The sequence below is a fragment of the Rhinolophus sinicus genome, chromosome 15, assembly GCF_057876585.1.
Source record: "Rhinolophus sinicus isolate RSI-liver-muscle chromosome 15, RSI-T2T, whole genome shotgun sequence".
In the NCBI taxonomy this organism is placed as follows: Eukaryota; Metazoa; Chordata; class Mammalia; order Chiroptera; family Rhinolophidae; genus Rhinolophus; species Rhinolophus sinicus.
Genome location: NC_142515.1, coordinates 119,973,258 through 119,996,091, shown reverse-complemented (window position 1 = coordinate 119,996,091; position 22,834 = coordinate 119,973,258). Strand labels below are relative to the sequence as shown.

The 22,834-nt window shown below is 37.8% G+C and overlaps 1 protein-coding gene across 5 annotated transcripts in view; it reads right to left on the bottom strand.

The window, feature by feature from the left end:
* Positions 1 to 22,834, bottom strand: part of SLC7A11 (solute carrier family 7 member 11) — a 386,915-nt gene that overhangs the window by 114,239 nt on the left and 249,842 nt on the right. Inside the window, exon 12 of one of the 5 annotated variants that reach the window (XM_019730843.3) lies at positions 19,359 to 20,911. The exons of the other annotated variants lie outside the window; for them this stretch is intronic. Within the exon in view, the coding sequence (XP_019586402.1) occupies positions 20,844 to 20,911 (68 nt within the window). The 3' untranslated portion in view covers positions 19,359 to 20,843. Of the gene's footprint in view, positions 1 to 19,358; positions 20,912 to 22,834 lie in introns of those variants that run through there. 5 annotated transcript variants of the gene reach the window in all.

Below are 22,834 nucleotides of genomic sequence, written 5' to 3'. Positions count from 1 at the left end.
TCAACCTGAGTGGTGCAGTATCTAATTCTGCTTATTAACTAATTATACCCTGTGATTAAAACTTACAAGAGAACAGAAAAACAGTAGAGGAATAGGAAAATGTTTTACAAAGGCAGTAAAGTAGTGAAAATAAATGCTTACACAATAACATGCTTTAACTCATTTGGAGTAAGTGCTAGCCATTAAATATAGTCAAAACAGATACCATGCTGTGAATTATAGGGTCTTAAACATCGCTTTAACTGATATTTGACTTGTTAGAGTGTAATGGTGGGTAGAGAGAGAAGTATCAAAATAAATGATAGAAGATAAATTCTAGGCCTGTCAGCAATGATTTCTTATGTGTTATTTTCACTTAAACACTGAAGGAAATGACAAAGGCATAAATAGAATGAAATCCAACTTAAGTCTTTTTTACATAGTTCAGTAACACTGAATCTAAACCAGTTTCTAGACAATTTCAGCATTTAAAGTCAGTCCTCAGGACTGGTTTACTGGGACCTAAACTGAGCTGCACTTCTAGAATTGCCTTGATTAAAATGAGACAAAAAGTCAATGTCTCCATGTCGTCTACAATTTGCATTTCTTCAACTTAATGGTGTCTGCAAAATCCTTTTCGACTTATAAGGTTTATTCTGTAGTTGAAGATGTGCTATAGGTGAGTGAATAGTTAGTTACTTCAGAGTTTTGAGAGTAGCAGCAAATCTAACTTAAACACTATAGACTTCCAGAAGTTAAGGGACCTCCAATACAAGCTAGAGTACCTTTCAGCTTCGAAGAGTACCTTCTATCCGAACTGTCATTGATCTAAATTTACATTGTCCTTGGAAAAATCAGAGCAAGTCGAAGATTGTGCTGCATTAACCTTCCATACAGTAAGAATTGCCCATGAACAAAAGTTGCTTCAAGAAAGTTGGTACTGGATTCACCCATATATTTGACTATCTTATTGAGAATCTATTTTACATCAGACATCATGTCATATAACATAACAAAAATATTAAGTGCATCCTATGTCTCTTAGGGACCTAGATATATGACTTGAATCACAAATTCTAAAATACTGGAAGAGCCAAAGCCTTTTTCACAATTGCTGTGATTCCAGACCCTGCTTCACCTTGGTGCCATTTGCTTCCAAACCTACTGAAACTTAGTACCTGTAACAGTAGACAACCCCTCACACACACACCTGCTTATTCTCTAGCTCAGGAATGCTACTTAAAGTGTAGTGCTCACAAGTGTAGAGTTATATGGCAGGAAGTACAGCCTTCTCTCATCTCTCTGGTTTTCTGCCTCCCTCCCCATCGTACCTCTCGCCTTTTCTCCACTCTCCTTCATCTCTTTTGACCAAAACAAAGGATTCTCTTAGTTGCATGCCTAACATCTCTGCCTCATTTTATTGAAAGGTTCTAAGTGAAAACAAAGCCTGTCTCTAGTGTGTGACACTCTAGTTCCGAATAATATCTCTAATTTATGGATCAGGATTGTTCAATAGAACTTTCTGCAATGATGGAAATGTTCTATATTCAGCAGAACAATCACTAGCCATATATGGCTATTGAGCATTGAAATGTGGCAAGTGCAAGGGAGGGACTAAATTTTTAATTTTATTTAATTTTAATTTAAATAGCCACACGTGGCCAAGGGGCTCCATGCAGGACAGCACCACTCCAGATAAAGTAACCTCTGCCCAGCATTCAAGTCCTTGCTAAATAATCACAGCTGTTTTCACAACCAGGTTATTAAGCACATCTTCATAGACCCCATTTTCTTCATATTAAATATTCTAATCTCTTAATGAAAAAACATAAAAGACAAAATTATCAAGCCAGACTCACATGAATCAGAGTTTCAAGTTCTAGTAATTTTGTACTTAAAAATAATCCATGGCACAGGCAAAGCAAGTCCAGAATCCCTAGTGCAGCTTCTTAGGGCTTTGCCGCCACATCAGAATTCCTTCTGGCTCCGATTAATGTATGAGATCACGGATGATGTCTGCAGCTACACTACTTACACAGAGGGACCTATTTTCATCATGAAATCTCTCCAATATATACCCACGTAGCTTCCGTGACATTTCCTAGAAATCCATGCATGCACATCCATAGATTCCATTCCCCCCAAATCCATAGACTGTGCCTTCAGCAACGATTGAGCATGTGCTCACAGCGCTCCATCGATAAAAGACTCTCCCTCTACTGAACACCTTAGTGCATTTCCCAAGAGTTCTATAATTAGAAATTTCCCCAAGAGTTCTGTAATTAGAAAGTTTGTAGGAAGACTGGACTGTTACCTTACTCTTTCTTGCCAGCATTTTCAGGTAAAGGGAGAGAATGGATTGAAGACCTGACAGTTAACTATTCCCTTTCTACTCAAGAAACTGTGTTCACTAATGCTGAGTTGAGTCTAACTTACATGCAGCCGACTGACAGGCAGCCATGATGACTATCTTACTAGTTAAGCATCATCCAAGATATCGTCCCACATTTGGGCCAGAGGAGCACGGAAAACGAAATATTTGTATTGGCCACAGGTTACCTATAATATGGAGATCTAGATTTTTTTATGTCCCACCTGGAAGCCACTAGCTACATGTTACTACTGAGCACTTGAGATATGTCTAGTTCAAATTGAGATGTTCTGTAAGTATAAGATGCACACCAGATTTTAAAGACTTAATATGAAAAAAGGGATGTAAAATATTTTATTAAAATTTTTTATATTGACTACAAGATTAAACAAAAATATTCTCGATATATTTTGTTAAATAAACTATATTATTAAAATTAATTCTACCTATTTATTTTTTACTTTTTTAACGTGTCTACAAGAACATTTAAAATTACATATGTGGCTTGCCTTTTGTGGCTCATGTTATATTTCTATTGGGCAGTGCTGATCTAAAATATCCTATTTCAAATACCCTCTTTGTGAGATCTTCAAATTCCCAGATATTATATTTTCATACCACTTTTGTCAGATACCTCTTCTATACACACTTTCTTTTGCTCTATATTAGCTCAGTCTAAAATTCATAACCTTTATCAGCTATCATTAAAAGGATTTATAACTGTAGAAACATTGACAATGTATGGGCCAGAGTCGCATCTTTACATCCCCTGCCTTCTCTTTGCTGTCTTTCTTTTTCCCTTTATTTTTTTGTTCATTCTTCCTTTTACTCATCTTTCTCCTTAGGATTAAAACAGCTTCTGTCTCCTTCTTCTGCACAGCAGTTTAGTAAGCATCATATTTTGTTTGAGCATACTTTGGAGGTCCATCTCTCTCTCTACCTAAAGACAGGCAGTTTTCTCCTTAAGATGAGGTCTAGTGAATAATATTGTCTTCATTATTTTACACCTGCGATACAAAGATGAAAGTCACTGGAGAGATTTTTGGTGTATTCACAATCTAGAGGGGGACACCAAGAAGTTAAAACAAACAGGAAAGTAGAGCATGAGAAGTGCCATGCGAGAGCTATGCACAAGATGCTGAGAACACAGGGACCCAACAATGCTCTCCGTTAATTACAGATTGATAAAAAGCAATCAGAGAGTAGCTGCATTGTTGTGGCTACATTCACAGCATGCTCTAGCCAAGCGACCGTGTGATACTCATTATTCACCCTACCTCAAATCTCTACTGTAGAGATTTTCAAATTGTAAATGCAATTTCATCACAAAGAACTTTATTTCAATAAAAACCTGATGAAAATAATGTAAAGCAACAACTCAAATAAAAGCGTAGTTACTCTGATTTTGGTGGGAAGTGTGGAGTCCCATCTATTCACTCCTCTCTGCTGTGGTGAAACGGCAGTATCTCCTAGCATGGCTGGAGAAGACCGTGTAAAAACCACTGCTCTGCTCCCTTGGCTCCTGAGATACTCTCTTCTCCTGATTTTCCTCCTCCGTCAATATTGAGGGCGCTCATATTCCAAACATACCTATTTCTGCCTTCCCCTTGTGCTTCTCACTACCAATTTTTCCCTGTGTGTTTGCAGCCACCATGATTTCAACTCTGCTCCCTAAAGGCTGAGAACATCCATGTCTAGACCTCCAGCACAACTATCCACCAGGGTTCAGGTTCAGATAGCAACATACCTGCTAGGCATCTCCTGTTGGCTTGAGGCAACTCAACCCCCATGTGAGGATCACCTCACACCTGAATTATTTCTTCCGCGTTCAGCTCCAGACCACCATAATAAGTTAAGTATTACTGTGATATAAGCAGTCGTAATCTTTTTGTTGGTGAGGGTCTTGCCTCCCGTTTGTAAAAAACGCAACACTTAAGAAGTGCAATAAAGCGAGGTATGCCTGTACTTCATTTCAGTTGATGATCTCTTATCTTAAAGTCAGTTAAGTTAAATACCTGCAAGGTTTTTTTGTTTTTTTCACTTTCTTTTTCACTCATCCCACACCCCACACCATCTTCATAAATTACCAAGTCTTCCCAAGTACTTTTTTGTTTCTTTGTTTGCTTGTTTGTTTACTGCTTAACTCTTCCATTCTTGCTGTCAGCAGACACACCCTAAGATGATCTCTCAGTCTTACATCCCTTGAGTGTGAGTGGGACCTGTGATTTACTTGTAATCTATAGACTATGTCAAGGGTTATAGGATGTCACAGTCCCAAGTCAATTGACTTTGAGTTAATTAAAAAAAAAGGAGAGTATCCTGGGTAAGCCACCTCTACAAGGAAATTAATTGTGCCCAGGGGAGCTTGGAAGCACATCTTTCTCCAGTCAAGCCTCTGATGAGAACTCAGCCCAGGTGCTGGGAGGGTTGACTGATAATAATTCACAATTGCTCCTTCTTTGGAGAATTGCCCTGGGCCAGTGGGAGCCATCTTTTCCAGGAGGTTATGTCCTGGCGGCCAGGGGCAGCCCACAGCCAATGGCTGACTGCTGCAGGGGTGCAAAAGGCCAGCACTCTTGCCTCAAAGCAGGTGTAATTTATTCTTCAGAGCTTCCTGAGGGATCAAGCTGAAGCCAAACTTTAAGTGGAGACTACATCCTTGCTTGCTGTCGTGCGGGGCGGCCTGCGGGGTCTCTGCTCCCGCTCCCCACATAAGAACGCAGGATATGGTGAGGCCAAAAAGGAACACCTGTGGAGCCATAGGTAGGGGAGTCACACCACTATAGTCACACTGGAGGCTGGATTCACATGACGTGCGACCTGCTGTCTGCTTTTCTGCCAACCGACCGACTCCCCTCGCTAGCTGCAATCCGCCATGCTAATTGCAATCCGCGCTTGCTAGCTCAGCCACCATCATCTTGCTAGCCCCCATTTCCCAAGTACTTTTTCAATTTGGCTTCTGTGGTGAATGGAATAATGGCCATCAAAGATGCTTAGAGCCTAATCCCTCAAACTGTGAATACATTCCCTTACATGGCAAAAGGAACCTGGCAGGTGTGATTAAGTTAAGGGGTCTGAGATGAGATTATCCTGTATTATCTGGGTGAACCGAACCCAATGTGATCACAGCCATTATAAGAGGGAGGCAGGAGGGTCATGGTCAGAGATGTGACAACAGAAACAGAGGTCAGAATGATGCAAGGAAGAGGCAATGAGCCACGGGATGCAGGAAAGCTGGAAGAGGCAAAGCAATAGATTCTCCCCTAAAGCAACCAGAAGGAACACAGCTCTGTTGACACCTGGATTTTAGCCCTATAAGGCCCATGTCAGACTTCTGACCCTCAGAACTCTAAGACAACACATTTATGTCGTTGCAAGCCACTAAGTATGTAGTAATTTATTATAGCAGCAATAGGAAACCAATGCACCCCCTCCATCAGTCTCTCTGTCCACAGCCCAGGTTTGGTTCTCGCCATCTCTTACCTAGAACACTCACGGTCTCCTTATTGTAAACTTTCTTACACAATGATGCTCTAGAATCTAGTCTCTGCTAATAGAGCATTTTCTGACAGTTTCCCCTTGCTTATCGCCCAAAGGAATCATAGAAAGATTGCTCACCGAGGTTTATGTGGTCTCATGCAGCTTGACCTTTGCCTGCTTCTCCAGCCCGATGCTTCTCTTTCTGGCTCAAACACAGCTTGAGGTCCTTGTGAATTCTGTATAATTTCTCCTCCTTGATATTACACGTGTTGCACACGTCCCAACCCTTCCATGCCCCTTTGCCTGGTTAGCCTTTAATCCTACTTTATGAATCATCCCTCCAGGATCACATCTCCATAAGTGGGATCAGGTGTGACTATTAAAAGCTCCCATAATGCCCTGCACCTGCCTCTGTCAGTCCCTTAAAACACTGTCTTCTATCAATTTATGGGTCTCTTTTTCATCAGACTGCTAATTACTTGAGAAAACCTGTGTTTTAATCTTTCAGTATGTAACACTCAACTTGGCTTATTATTTGATGAATGAACTAAATTATTGAATTAAACTATATAATATTGTACATGTATAAAAAAATCTGTTTCTAGCAAAGGGAAAGGACTTACTTAATAGCAAATTGGAATGATATTGAGGAACTGTAATAAAAAACCTGTCACCAGGGAAGGAAATTTTTAAAGCATGTTTTAAAACATCACAACTCATTCAGTTATTTATAACCTAGAAAATCCATCTAAGATAGAAAATGTTGTACAAAGTGAATCAGGGTTTCAATGGTAAATTTCCTGTTTAAAAGTATAAATTACCTTTGCACTTGTATGACGCAGATAAGATTCGCATTTGGTAAATGAAGGAAAAAGATTTTATAGGAAAAATCAGTAATTTAAAATCCATATTCATAGTGAAACTCAAATGAAAGTCTTCGGAATGGTCTTCCACAGCCACATTTATCTTATTATATAGCTAAAAGGTAATAAGCCCATCTCAAGACCGCTTTTTGTTGCTTCACTTACTATAGCATTAAAGAAAAATGGTGGAGAATATCTTATGATTCATGGATATTAATGTTTGAAAATTACACTATCTGGAAACTTCAGATTATTAGGTCAGAGAGCCTGCCAGGCAAACTGAGAAGTGAGAAAGTTTGCTCTATGCTTGGTTCCTTCTGAAATCTAGAAAACGGGAGTAAATTCCTTTGATAGTGGGACAGGCGATTACGTAATCCACCAGTGAGATGCCTTCTCTTGCTACCATGGCAAACTAACCGTCCTCATTCTTCTTCTTTCTTCCCCCCCCCCCTCTTTTATGGACCTCAGGTGCATAAATAACTGAAAACGTTGTGGAATTTTACAACATGCATTGACAATGATTTCACTGGTACATCCATTTCTATCGCAGCTCCTAATATCAATTTAATTTCCTGTTGACTCCCCTTCCTTTCTGAAAACTAGTTTTCATGGAACACATCATCATTGCAGTATAGCAGTTAACCCATTCAAACCTACTGTCTTTTAAAAATACAACTAAGTCGTCCCTCAGGTCGTGATCCTCCTGCTTGGTCAGCCTGCAAATCCCTCTCGGGGTCTCGTAGATGTTGTGCTGTTGTTGTTATTGCTATTTCCCCCCTGTATCCACATCTCCACTCCCCTTGCCTTCGACATTTCTTTCTCAAAATGCTTTAGCTGTAACGTAAAAACGCTGGCTTGCTGATTTCTTCATTATCATCTAGTTCTAAGTATGTTGCTTTTTTTTTTTAACCAAGTAGTCTCCTAGCAGTGTATTTTGAAGGTTACAGATATACAGACTTTTTAAAGTTATCTCTTTATTATTGATTTCTAATTTTGCTATATTATGGTTATAGTCTCCAGAGATTTGATTCCTTTAAATTTAGTTGGTTTTCACTGAGTCCCAATAGAAACTTAATTTTTGTGAATGGTCCATGGGTGTTCAAAAACAGTATTTGTTTATCAGATATTAAATATATATATGATTTAATACAAAAATATTCATATAATTATAAACATAAATAATTCTATATAAATGTATAATTAATAATATGATTGTGATTTTCAAACATTCTATAACTTCATGTTTTGTCAGTTCAATCTGAACAATTTCTGAAGAAGTGTTAAAATCTCCAAATAAAATTGGTAATTCTTCCAAATCTCCCTGTTATTCTGTCCACTGCTCACTCCCTCTCCACCCTTACGAAAACAAAAATATCTAAAACCAAGAAACTAAGGGGAAGGTGCAGTTGTTAATTAGAAGTAAATTTACATTTATTAGCTATGGCTTCATGGCAGGATTGTAGAAATGAGGCCTGTGATTTGACTTGAATTGCTTTACTATTGACAGAATTTCCCCGTGGTGAGAGAACCTCCCAAATTCCACTTCCATCCTTCACATCTCCTCACGGCTAGGTACGTTTTATCCAGACAAATATCAGTATACCCTGTGACCCATAGATTTCCTCAAGTACCAGTAATATCCATCATCAATCCTCCTATTGATGGACGTTTCTTCTGCAAATAAATTTCAACACTTATGAAGAGACCAGAAAGAAAACATTTGGTGGTCAGAGAATAGGAATAATTTAAAAATTAATTTATTTAAAAATGTCTAAAATGTGTCAGACACTATGTGACTGCAGACCTACTACAGGACTCCAACTTGCCTCGGTGTCTTCATAATAAGGTGGACTTTAGACAGGTATCGTAAGGATTAAGCAAATTTGTATGTAGTTAGTGGCACAAGGCTGCCTGGAAGGGGATAAGCAAGTCTTTCTAAGTGTAGACTTCAATATTAAAAATCCCACCTGCCCATAGCCATGAATCGCACGCTTCTACATTAGCTGTATCAGCAATAAAAGTGATATTTTGTTCTCCTACCTGCCTTACAATTTTGACTTATGTCTTAATTGACTTATAATTCAAGTGAGGAAGAGAAGTGATATTTATAAGCCTTCCCAAGAATATTAACAATATGTATCTCAAGTACTCTGCCCTCACTTGAGCTCTTGCACATCATCTAATGATCAGAGATGTATCCAGATGAGACTTTCACTACCTCAAACCCGGCACTTCATAAATGAGAGTGTGCTCCAATCTCCAACCACCTCATAAAAGGAAATCAGAAGTCTACCACCAAACCTGCCTATTTCAACCACATGTTTCCTTTGTTTATCAGCTCATTCGGGCTTGAAACCCAGGAGACACCTCTGATGTCTCCTCTTCTTCTTCTTCCACAGTAAGTCAGGCACAAGGACCTGTTGGTTGGTTTGTTTTTTCCAGAATTGCTCATGTTCATTTGCCCTTTTATCTCCAGTCCTAATCTACACTTCATGCCTGCTTATTGCAAAAGCTCATCAGTTAGATTTTGCTGATCCCAGATTTTTCTTCATTATCTCTCTAGCAGAGGTGATAATATAACCTTCCTTACTTGCTACTTTAACCATAGTATTCCACTCAGAAATGCCTTCAGTGGCTTCCATCTTCAGATCAAAGTCATTTTCCTGATTTAAAGGCTCTGCCATAAGTGGACATAACACATTCACCACTTCTGTATTTACTATCCTAGACTCAGATTTAACTCTTCTATGAACCAAAAACAGTATGCTTTGCATGCATGCCTTTTCTCAAACCTTAAACTACACCACACACACACACACACACACACACACACCATCCAAAATCAACTTCTACCCTCCAAATGTTTAGAAACAAATGCAAAGCCCAACACTTTCATCCTTTCATGCATTTTCAGTTGTAACACATTTCACAGCTACTCACACACTGTATTAAATGTGTTCCTGTGGCTTATTACATATTCTTATTCATCCAAGCTGACTTATTGTGAGTTTCTAGAGCTGCAGAATCATGGTACATATTATAAAATGTATTGTTAATCATACTGGAGATACAAAGTAAATATTTAATGACCGATGACTTACACATAGAATAAACTACTTGTTTTCACCTAAGAGATGGTTTGATTCAATAGTCTGAAATTTAAGACTGATTTAATCATCAGAATTTCTAATCTGACCTCTTTGATTTTCTCTGTTGCTCTAGGCAACCCATTTTAGCAATTTTGGACTCATTTTCTTAATCCAAAAATGGAAGTAAGACTCGTCATCTGTCTTATTCATAGAGAGTGGTGAGGAGTATCCTAGTCAATACAATGCACATGGCTAATACAAAGTTTAATAAAAATGATAAATAACATCTATTACAAAACTGAACCAGTGTTCAATTTCTTCTGCCCTTTCAGTTGTTTGATTCAATATTCTCTCACTGAAATCTGAGAGCTTTAATTTGAGAAAGTGTTTAACTAATAATCACAGACTTTCTACATTAACCTTTTTCTTATCATTAGGCATACCTGGATGGTATCAAATTATTCTTTTAAGGAAATCAATATATCACTATAAGTGTGTAGAGAAACATCTGGTAATGGAACTTCAGGTAAGGGAAACCTCGGCATGGAAAACTATCAGAGCAAGACAGCAAAATGGATGGTTCCTGACTTAGTTCCCTTCCTAGAAAGAGTAACTAGCAACTATCCATAGACAAGGCGTCTTCATGAAGATCCAGAACCTGGGGTGACGCTGAAGCACACTCCCTTGGACCACAAAAAGACGAGAAAAACTGCATTAGTAGCGTAAGAGGAATGATTTCATTTTGACCATATCTCTCCTCCTTCAGGCCACGCAATCCTGCACCGAGGTGTCCCCTGTGGCCTATGATTTCTCCACTGGGTAAAGGAGAGCTGGAGGTAGACACCCAGCTTCCCCAGCCTTCCAGGAAGCTCCCCAGAAAGCCAACTTAGGTAATGCATCACAAGGCTCTTGGGGGGGATCAGTGCAGAGATGCAGAAGAGGAGCAGGTCTCACAATAACAGATGTGCAAATCTTGGCAGACAGCATTTCTGCTGGCGGTGGTGCCTGACCTTACATCCCAGACAATGGTTCTGCCCATCTCTAGACCCAAGCCAGTGGCCCTGTCTGGCCAGGGAGCTTAGTCAGCAATTCTGTCCAGTTTGGGTACAAAGCCAGTGGGCTGTCCCAGTGGCAGAGCCCGTTCTACTATCCTACCCAGATAGTGAGGCAAGTCAGCAGCTCCACTCAACTGCTTGACATAGCCTCCAGCACTACCTGACAGGCAAGCCTGGCCAGAGTCCCTGGGCAGCTGTGGAACCCATCCTAAAACTCTTCTCGAGCAGAGAGCCAAGCCAGCAGCCCTCCCTAACTACAGAGTATAACCTCCACCCCCATCTACAAGGGAACCCAAATAGGGACCGAGGCAGCCTTGGAGCCCGAGCCTGCAGTACTTCCCATTGCTGAGCACAGGAAGTGGCCTCCTCCAGGCAGAGAGCCCAGCTAGCTATCCTGCCCATCGTGGAGTCCCACCCATCCAGGGATCTTGGACAGCAACCCTGCCTAACCATGGAGCACAGCCTCCAGCCCCACCCAAATGCAATGCAGCCTTACTTCACCAGGGATGCCAGCCAGAGACCTTGCCCTAGAGTGGAGCAAAGGCAGCAGACTGTCCAAACCATGAAGCCCAGCCTGCAGCTCAGACTGAACAGAGTTCAGCCAGTTACATCATGTGGCTGGGGAGCTCAGCCTGATGAACACAGATGCATAAATTCTCAACAAAATACTAGCACACCAAATTTACTCGCACATTAAAAGGATCATATGCAATGACCATGTGGTGTGCAAAGAAGGTACAATATATGCAAATCAATGAATGTGATACACTCCACAAACAGAATGCAAGATAAAAATCATATGATCTCAATAGATGCAGAAAAAGTATGTGACAAAAAACAGAACATGCACTTATGAAAAATGCTCTCAACAAATTGGGAAGATACCTCAACCCAATAAATGTGATAAGTGACAAACCAGAGCTCACATCATAATTAATGGTGAAATGTTGAAAGCTTTTCCTCTAAGATCAGGAATAAGAGAAGAATGCTCACTCTCACCACTACTAATCAACATGGTACTGAAAGTCCTAGCCAGAGCAATTAGGCAAAAAAGAGAAATGAAAGGAGTCCAAATCAGAAAGGAAGAAATAAAACTGTCTTTGTAGATCACGTGATCATATATTTAGTAAACTTTCAATACTCTACAAAAAAAAAAAAAAAAAACTATTAGCTCTAATGAATGAATTCAGTCAAGTTTCAGAATACAAAGTCAACATACAAAAATCTATTGTGTTTCTGTACACTAATAAGAAGCTATCTGAAAAGGAAATAAAGAAAACCATCTTATTCACAATAGCATCACAAACAATGAAATACTTAGGAATAAATTTAATCAGGAAAGTGAAAGATCTGTACACTGAAAACTATAAGACAATGATGAAAGAAACTGAAGAAGACACAAATAAATGGAAAGATATCCTATGTTCATGGATCAGAAGAATTAACATTGTTAAAATGTCTATACAATCTCAAGTGATCTGTAGATTCAATGCAATCCATATCAAAATTTCAATGACATATTTCATGAACTAGAAAAAACAATCCTAAAATATTTTTGGAACCACAAATAGCCATGCAATTTTGAGAAAGAAGAACAGAACTGGAGGCATCAAACTTTCTGATTTCACACAATATTACAAAGCAATAGTAATCAAACAGTGTGGCATTGGCATAAAAATAGATATACAGACCAATGGAACAGAATCAAAAGCCCAGAAATAAGCCCCCACGTGCATGGTCAACTAGTATTTGACAGACTAATCTAAAATACTCTCTGGAGCAAAAGAATAGTCCTCAATAAATGGTGATGGGAAAAGTTGATATCTACATGCAAAAAATGAAATTGGACCCTTGTCTTATACACTCAGCAAAAATAATTCAATATGGATTAAAGACTTAAATGTAAAACCTGAAACCATAAAACTCCTAGAAGAAAACATAAAGAGAAAAATCTCCTTGACATTGGTCTTGGCAATTAATTATTTTTGTAGACGACACTGAAAGCATTAGCAACCAAAGCAAAAATAAATGAATGGGACTACGTTAAAATGAAAAGTTTTTGCACAGTAAAAGAAACAAGCAACAAAGGAAAAGGCAATCTGCAGGACAGAAGAAAACATTAGCAAACCATATATTTGATAAGGGGTTACTATCTAAAATATATAAAGAACTCATATAACTCAAAAGCATGAAATATCCATTTTGAAATTTATTTGTTAAATGGGCAGAGGACTTGAATAGACATTTTCCAAAAAGATATAGAAATGACCCACAGGTACATAAAAAGGTATGCCCCAGATAATGAAGGCGTTCAGCGGTCAGGTCCTGAACCAGCTTGGGGAAAGTTTTTAGAAGAGGTGGCTTCTGAATTCAGTCTCAAATGTTGGGTAGAAGGTTGCTATGTGGGGAGTCAGGAGACAAGAATGAGGGAGGCAAATAAAATTCCTGTAAGATTCTGCAGTGTGTCAAATGAGATAATGGCATCTTTTCCTTATTAAACTACTGAAAAGACATTTACTATGATTGCAAACATAGAAGTGGTCATTTGTAGCAGGAGAAAGAAAGGTGACAGATTACAGAAAGCCCTATAGGTTATACAGAGGAGTTTGGAATTTATCCATCCATTAAAAAAAATAAAATAAAATGTGAAACCATTGAAGACTTTTATAGTATTTGCGTTTCAGAAACAACATTCTGGGGAAACGTAAAGGCTGAGAGACAGACAATAAATGAAACTTTTGTTAAGAGGCAAGAAATAAGACTGAAGTAGGACAGTTGAAAACAGAAAAGTTGCTAGATATTTTGGACCAGAGGGTAGATGGATATAGGCCACAAAAAAGAAGAGTGTCTGCAGTGTTTAATAGTCTGCCACCATTTTCAGTTTTTAGTGCAGAAAATTGTAAGTGGAAGACTAACATATTCTCAGAATCAGTGATAGATCAATCTAATCATTAAAACTCAAACCTTCAATTTAAGGAAATATATAGTATTTTTTTAAAAAAGCAAAACATCATTTTTATTATGTAAACTATCAAATGTTTATTTAATTTCCACTTAAAATATTTTCAAGTAAAAATATGTACAAAAATATATATACAAAAATTGAAGCAGCCAGAAGCATGACAAGTATATATATATATATATATATATATATATATATATATATATATACACACATACATAAACACAATTGAAATGAAATTCAATACAAAATTAAGTGACATCATATTGCACCAAATTTTACTCCATGCGCTAAGAGTTTCCGCCAGATGAAATCACACTTATTTCATAGTATCTTACCACTTACACAAATAGCCCATAAACACCATCTGGCAGTGTGATTGCTGCACCAGAACTCCCCCCAGAGGGAAATCATTAAGCTGTAGAAAAATCCACTTTATTTCACATATCACATGCTGGGATAGGCATCAGTGCCAGCGAATCCTAAGAAATACAACATCATCCACAAATAAAAGTCCCTCTGCACCACTTACATTCTCAGAGTTAAATATCTTAGTCCTCCGGATATGATTGGAATGTAGGTGCAGAAAAGGAACTTTGCTCTTTAAGAATTTATCAACGTAAGACATGTGTAAAATTTGTATAAAACACACCCAATCGCCTGTACCAAGTATCATTATGACATGACAGAGGGAAGAAACCCTGTTACAGGGAAGGACCACTCAGGATTCTGAGGCTCACTGTTCCTTTACTGGGTTTCCCTGCGCTTATAGTTTAGGTCACACGGCCAAACCCACTATTCCCCCACCCCTTAATTAGGGAAAGGTACAAGGTCATGATAAATGCATTCCAGATCCAAGTTAAAGGGGTACAACTGGTCTATAAAGTACAATTTGAGCACAGATCAAAGAGATGGCTGCCAGCACAACACTCCAGAATGAACTTATTACCACATTCCCACTGGGTTAGACTGATTCCATTGGTGCCAGTTACCGATGCTTGCCATAGGATACAAAAGGCATTTAAATACATTCATATATCGTGCTACTATCATGTTAATATGAACATAACGACACTCATACGGACTTTTCTACCCCCTTGGTAATTGAAAAAGTTACTGTTACTAGATCAAATTTTAACACAAAGCTCACTAAACCCATTTTTATAAAGTAAACAGATATATTTACTATAAAAAGGCATGGAAGATTCATCATGAGATGAGTTCGGAGTCAGAAACTAAAAGCCATCTCTATCAGTGCATCGCTACTCTACGATAAGCACTCCAGTGCATCTAACCCACTCTATGATAAGCAAAAACCAAGCTCCGTAAAATCTTGAGTCAAATCTTTGTCAACAAATAGGACACATTAAGTTCTCCAAGCATTGAGTCTAGGAGGCCACGAGGCTTGCCTTCCTCTGACTTGTGTTTATTAGAAAGCCACAAGTAGCTAATATTTCACATCAGTAAAACACAACTAGTTGTTCGCCAGTTTGGCATAAGAAGAAGACACTTTATATCACAGTACTAAGCTACGCAAGTTTAGCACATCTGACACTTATGTTCACAAATTCTCAAACTGTCAGAGGGGTACCACTGAAAACTCATTGCTGTTAATAATAAGCTACAATCAATTTACAAAGAGATAGAATTGTGTGTGTTGTGTTGTGTGTGGGGGTCGGGGGGTCAATGCCTGTGTTCAAAATAAGCAGCTATTTTGCACACAGGCATTGGCCCCAAATAGCCTCTGAGTTAAGTGAGAGGCCACTCTCTGAACATGGATAATGTCAAAAGAAGAACCTGGTTTACAACATGTAAGTATTAACAGTTTAGCTCCAGACGTATGGCAGTCATAAAGGGGAAACTATTAGGTAAAACGTTTCTTCAAGGAAGGATCAAAATAATCCGAGACTACCTAAGAAAATTTGAAGGATTCTTATGGTTTGTGTGATACCGTAGTTATACATATTGTTTTTTTGCTTCTAGAACAACTAAAAGTACTATGTGGTAGTAGCGCTTAAAATTATGAGTATACACAGTAGTTTAATGTAGATCATTCCTATTTTGTTATAAGCATACGAGTACATTCATTCATTTGAAACAATCTGTGTTTTATTTCTCCAAACTATTTTCTACTTTTTATAAACTATTCTTTATATTACATTAGACTGTAAACGGAAATCTGGAAGGAAGGAAAAATGCCAGGGAAAGAAGAACTCGGAAATGCTTTGAAATCGGACAGGTCAACCCTAGAACCAGGGAACACACTGCATTGCCTCTCGTGTGAGATGAATATGCTTCTGAGCGTGTGCCAAAGAATTAGCAGGAGTAAGGGAGGTCTGTCCTCACAATCTCATTTATGTCGAATGACTCACATCTCAGCCGTTACAGCTGTAACACACAGAGGCCGGATGTGGTTTCCCACCTGACGCTGTGCCAAATACCCTGTGGCACAAGGTGCTCAAAAATACAGTCACTGCTGCAAAAGAGATAACTGTGTGTTAGTCTTTTTGTTACTCTAGCTTTCAGCATGGCCTGTAGAGGCTTCAGCAAGAGCTAATAAGGACTCAGCAAGCAAGTCTTCTAACCGATAAAGTAACTCATTAGTAAGCCATACTTGAAGAAAAAATCAGTAGTGTATATGCTGGGGGGAAAAAGTATGTTCACTTTCCAGTGCTGTCATCTGCCAGGGTGATCAGATGCCTAGTGCTCCACAGTTTCTTGAGAGAATTGTTATCTATAAAGCAGTTAAGACAGTTATTGATACTATAAATGACCCTCCATCCTCATAGCTGAAATACACACGTATAACAAACAACTATTTGGAGACTGTAACCATCCTCCAGTGACATTTTAAAGCCAATGGTAACCGAGAAGGGGGGCAGGGAATACCAACAAAGTAAACCCTAAGTGGTTAATCTCTTACTAAGAATATCAGTAGTTGTGTAAATTCAAATTAAGACTCACCCCTATCGTGAGGATATCATGTCAAAAAAACAACACAAAGGTAATCACTTATTCATGCAAGAAAAGAGAGAAATGGTTCAAAAAGTTCAAGTTAATATCCTTATGAGGTTGTAAAGGACAATTATCTCACAACATATGAAGAACTGGTGAATGTTCTGTGAGACCACGATTTATGCCTTTGTGAATTTAAATCAAATCTAAAACTAGACCAAGCATTTACTTTTCAATGCCAACTAAATTGAAAATGCAACAAAAAAGAAGAAAGGATTATCCCCAAAAATTTGCTGTTAAAATTTGCTGTTATTACAAATACTACCTAGAGGTTAAACTTTTAGGTATTATAATATAGATATTGAGAAAGATTAAAAATACTGCTTATGGGAATATTATCCTAAAAAACATTTATAGGTAATAATTCTTTTACCTATAAATACTGTAAACGGAGGCTGTCAGGATGATTCATTATTTACTCTAATTTACATTCACCACAAGCTTGTTGTCAGTTACACAGTGACACACTTCAATTCCTGATTTTGGTTAGGAAGGTCGTATGTAACTCTGTAAACATTACCAGCACCAACACACAGCATATCATCTAGGGTAAAATGAAGCAAGACTATATTTAAGAAAAAGTAAATTTCTTGACTCATCTGCATTCAAATCCCAAATCTCTCCTATTTCTTTCCAAACTAAGAAAAAGAGCTACAACAACAATCCTACTCATTGTTTTTCTATCACTCAGAACTGACATATTAACTATGACAAAGGTGAAACTCTCCTTATATATCACATAACATATATTATGAGAAAGGCACTTATATAGAGATAGATACTTCAACTAACTCACAACTTTACTTAAAAATATATCCTACAGGTTGCTGGACTTACGGTGACCACTTCTTTAGGTAAATAAATGTTGAATAACTATTGTGTACACCTGAAATTAACATAACATTGCAAGTTAAGCATATTTTAGTAAAAATCTTAAAAATATATCCTACAAACATCCATGCTTATTTCTAATAGAAAAAGTAATGGGAGTATTTTACTTAACTCACAAAGATGAATGCAGATTTTGTAGGGCCATTTTGCTGATATTTTTCAAGAAAATTAATACAAAATTTCTAGTGCAAAATTAGGTATAGGACCTTGGAAGGGGCATACCTAAGTGAGGGGCAGTGAAGCTTATGTTTCAATAGCTTCTCAGGAATATCCAGCAGACAATTAATTTTTAATATTTCTCTGACTGCACTGCATAATAAATTATGCCCAAATATTGTTACCTCCAATCATATACTATTTTCATTTCCTGCTACTCTGACCTTTAGTTTTCTATCTTTTCATAATCTTTACCTTAATTATAAAGAATCAACTATAGGTCAAAGACGCTCCCTTCCTTAGCATTACATTCATCTGCAAATAGAGATAAAATAATGAGTTTCCTGAAGACTGATTACAGTTTATGAAGAATTCTGTTGAGGGATGTAACCATACTGATGTTAACTAACTGCGGATACATCAAATAGCAATTGGGGAAACAATTTTACCAGGCACACAAAGACAATCTGGAAATTGGTTTCAACGTACGTATTTTAGTGTTAAACAGTCGTGCATTTCTAATGTAACCTAATAATTTGTCCTAATTTTGTGCCAGCAGGGGTGGGGGAGATACAGGACAAGCACACAAGCACATGTGTGCACACACACAGCTAACGTTAGTGTGTGGTACTGGAGTCTGCCATCTTTTCTAGGACATGATACCATTCTGAAGAACCACTGTGAATATGTATTCCCTTATTACAGAAACCCTGTGTCTTGTCATGATGTATCCTAAAAATAAGTTGAAGTATAACTTAATCTCCATCACTTTCTTTAAAAATTACTGAATGACTTTCTGTCCGGTTAAAATGGTATGGCAGCGGGACTAGAAAGTTAACAATGGAAAAACCACTATAGATAATGATGGAAAGAATGGGGGATATGTGTTCTAGTTAGCTTGTACAATGATATATGCAAAAAGAAACTGGAACCAAAAATAAACAAATAAATAAAATGAGGAGACCTGTCTGCCCCTGTTGATATAAGCACATTAACCTCAGGAATCATCAAGAACCACACAAATGTCTCCATGAGACTTCACCGTTTTTGTTTTGTTTTTTTCATTAGACAAAAGAATCAGGAAAATTTTCAGGTTTAGATTATATGGGCCTAGACTGTGAAAAATAGGAATATAATGGAAATCTATTCTACCTCCAGAAACAAAGTGGGCAGAAATGTGGATAAGTATATAGGAAATAGAGACTACAGATAAAATTTTAAGCCCTTATGGCAAGAGAAAAAGAGGACCTTTATGAATTCACTTAGGGACCCAAGCACTAGGTTTGGCTGACAACATGTCAATCTTGGATATGTTTTAAATTTTATCAAGAACAAATACTGAAATTAATGAATTAATATTGACTAAGATCATAAATTATCATTACTGTTGGTCAATTGTCTGTAAACTCTACATCTTCTCTTAATGATTTAGTCAGTGTAATTCTTTCAAAAATTCTTATTTCAAATGGACAAAAAAAATTAAAGAATGAAACATACTCTGTCTATGACTATTTAATCTTAAATGTATGTAAACAATAGTTAACAAATTGCATCATGATATTACTGTCATTTGAAAATTCCACAGTATTGTCCAAACCTAGTATAATAACACCTGTCTGGATACACATAGTCATGCACAGTTTCTCCTTCTTCCAGTGAATCTGTTATCAGGTACCTCTTTTGCAAGTGGAATGATAATTAAGGTGAGGAAATTACTGACAAAGCTTAGATATGAAAGTGGAAAATTTTTATAAACATCAGTTGTAAATCTTATTTAGCAGTGACATTTCTTCCTCAATTTTTATGTAAATACATGCCTTTTCCTAATTGATCTGGACAGTTTTATCCGAAGAGACATTTTAACAGAATATAAAATGTACAAAGGAAATGTACAACCTGTCAAAATTCATCACCATGTAAAAATAGCTAAGAAATAAAAAAAAAATTGTTCGGAATTACTAACATTGCATATAGAGCTGATTATATGGTTGAGCATAATATTTTGGGCATTTTCTTTTTTGGTGATTCCTGCCTTACATTGATATTGTAATTTGAAGATTTGAAAATGCACATATTTAGATATATTTATCAACGGTAAATTATTCATGAAACAGGTGATCGTGCTTAAGAGGATTTAATACCAAACTGATTATTGCTTTGCTGTAAGAAAGGTGTTACATCCTTTCCTGATCAAATGGGCTGCCGTGAAAACACAATGGCACACAACCATGTAACTTCTGATGATGAGTGAAAAAAAAATCCTAACATAATAAATTCTCAAGGATTTTCACTTAAACATAATTCCTGAATTTGTCTCATAAACAATAGCCCCTAGAAGCTTTTCTTTAATGCATTCACTAAAATTGGGACTATTCCCTCTGTCCTTTGTTCAAAATGCTCTCAGTATCCTCCATTAAAAGATGAGTGATATCTATTTGGTATCTAAGGGGATGTAATGCAATGCCAATGAAAAATAAATTTCCTTCTTTCCTCTGTCCATAACGATGATGTATGCCTTTCTTTTTTCTTTCTCCAGAAGAATAGGAAACACGTTTCACAGTATGGCCATCAACAGCATGTAAAAATTGTTTTTACAAAACCCATATATACAGAAAACATCTCAGTCTTCAATTTGAAGTTTCTTAGGCATGATAAGCTATGTTATAGAGAAAGACCACTGAAGTAACTGTCCATTCCATAGCCTTTTCCCCTAACCTCAACTGGTAAATATCAGAGACTCAAGAATCATGTGAAATCATGGTATGGTTGCATATTAGCTTTCTGTAACTACATGGAGTTATTACTAAATTTCTTAGAAACCAGTGTGAATACGCTAAAAGATCTGAATAGAAATAACCGATTCCTTTACGTCCATCACCAAAGTTGAAATCCTCTGGATTTTCATAAAATGAAGTGAACGTCCATATTTTGTTTCAGCCCTTTGAGCTAAGGATAGATTGCCAAGATTTCAAATGCATTAATTCATAGTTTATGACAATCTTCTTCTGGTACAACTTCCAGTATTATTTGTAATGTTCTGGTTATTCTGCCTATAAAGAAATAATGAAGAGAAATTAAAAATGTACAGAAATCAGAAATGCATAAAAAAACAGCAAAATGTGAATTACTTGGGGTTGAATACTGAAAACACACAACTATCTATTTCATAGAGCACTTTCAAAAATTATTTATTTCATTAGAATCCTATCATGCTCAATTAGTTTATTTGTCACTTCTATAACTTCCCATGGTGGCTTTTCAGCAAGAATACATTAACATTTTATATTCAAATAAGGACTGTCGTTTATGAACCAGGAGGCTGAAAATATTTTGAGACAATAGGATCAAGACATAAATAAATGCTCAAAAACACATTTCATATTCAATTTAAAATTGCTTTGTTGTTTTTGCACCTACGAGATTACAACCAATTCCTCAGCAAAATCAGAAGAAGAGTCAGAATAACATTTCCAGTGTCAAACTTGTACTGTATTATTGATCAAAGCTCCTCATCTCCCAGGACCTCATTTGCCTCAGTTACAGGATGGAGGGCCTTGTGAGTGATGTTAGCAAAGTGTAGGGTTAGAAGGTCCCAACACTCATCTCCCCCAAAACAAAACAACAACAATAAACAAACAGTTACAAAGTGAAGAACGTAGCTCGGGAAAAGCTCTAGACAACAAAGAAGAAGCAGGAAACAAAACAAAACAGCAGAGTTCAAAAATCGAGGTGGCCACATAGGAAAGCAAAGGAACTTGCCTGCATCACCCCATCCACCATCCAGAGCCCTAAGGAAGTTCACCGTAGGGGAGAATGAGCAAGAGGTCCCCAGCCAGCCTCCCCACTGTGAACATCCGCAGCATTTGCTAGAGAGTCTCCCACCATTGTCAACGTCAACATCCTGATCCCTGCTGATGGAGCAGCCCGGAGTGCCTCCCACCTCTGCATCTATGCCCAGAGGCTAAAGCTAGTGCTCAGGTGAGATGCTCTCAGGGTTGTTGCTGTGCCCTGGTTGTTGCTGTGCCCCACTCTCAGGGAATGGGTGCCACAGCACCTTACCATACACCAGACCTGAGCTGCCACTGCTCTTTGCCCAGTTGGCCCCAGGTCAGACTTTCTCCCACCATTACCGAGGTAGCCTCCCCTGCTCTGAGCTCTGCTCCCAAAATCCCCAATCACACTTTGGCTGCCATTCTTGGGGCTGTGCTGCTGCTGAGCCCCACTCCCCCACATCCGAGGTCAAGACCTTAACTATCATTGGTGAGATGGACTCTTGTTGCTCTGAGCCCCATCCCCTGGGTCTCAGGTCCTGGCTCTGACCTATCATTGCCAGGGGCACTGCCATTACCCTGAGCCTCACTCCTGAGGTGGGTTGAGGCTCAGACGCATCAAAACCTCCCAACATAGAAAAGCCCAGGAACAGATGATTTCACTGGTGAATTCTACCAAATGAAGGATAAACACCAACACTTCTCAAACTGTTCAAAAAACTTGAAGAGGTAGGAACACTCCCAAACTCATTTTAAACGCCAGCATTACTCTGATACCAGGCAGACAAAGACTCTATAAGAAAGAAAAAGTACAGATCAATATCCTTGATGAGTACAATGCAAAAATTCTCAGAAAAATATTAGCAAACTGAATTTAGCAACACATTAAAGGATCATTCACCATGATCGAGTGAGATTTATCTCAGGAATGCAAAGATGGTTCATCATAGTAGTGGAAATCCTAGCCAGAGCAATTGGGCAGAAAAAGAAATAAAAGGCATCCATATCAGAAAGGAAGAAGTAAAATTATCTCTGTTTACAGATGATATCTTATACATAGAAAACGCTATAGACACCACTAAAAAAATTGTTAGAACTAATAAATGAATTCAGTAATATTGAAGAATATAAAATCGGCATACAGGAATCAGTTGTATGTTTGTACACTAACAACAAATTATCTGAAAGAGAAATTAAGAAAGT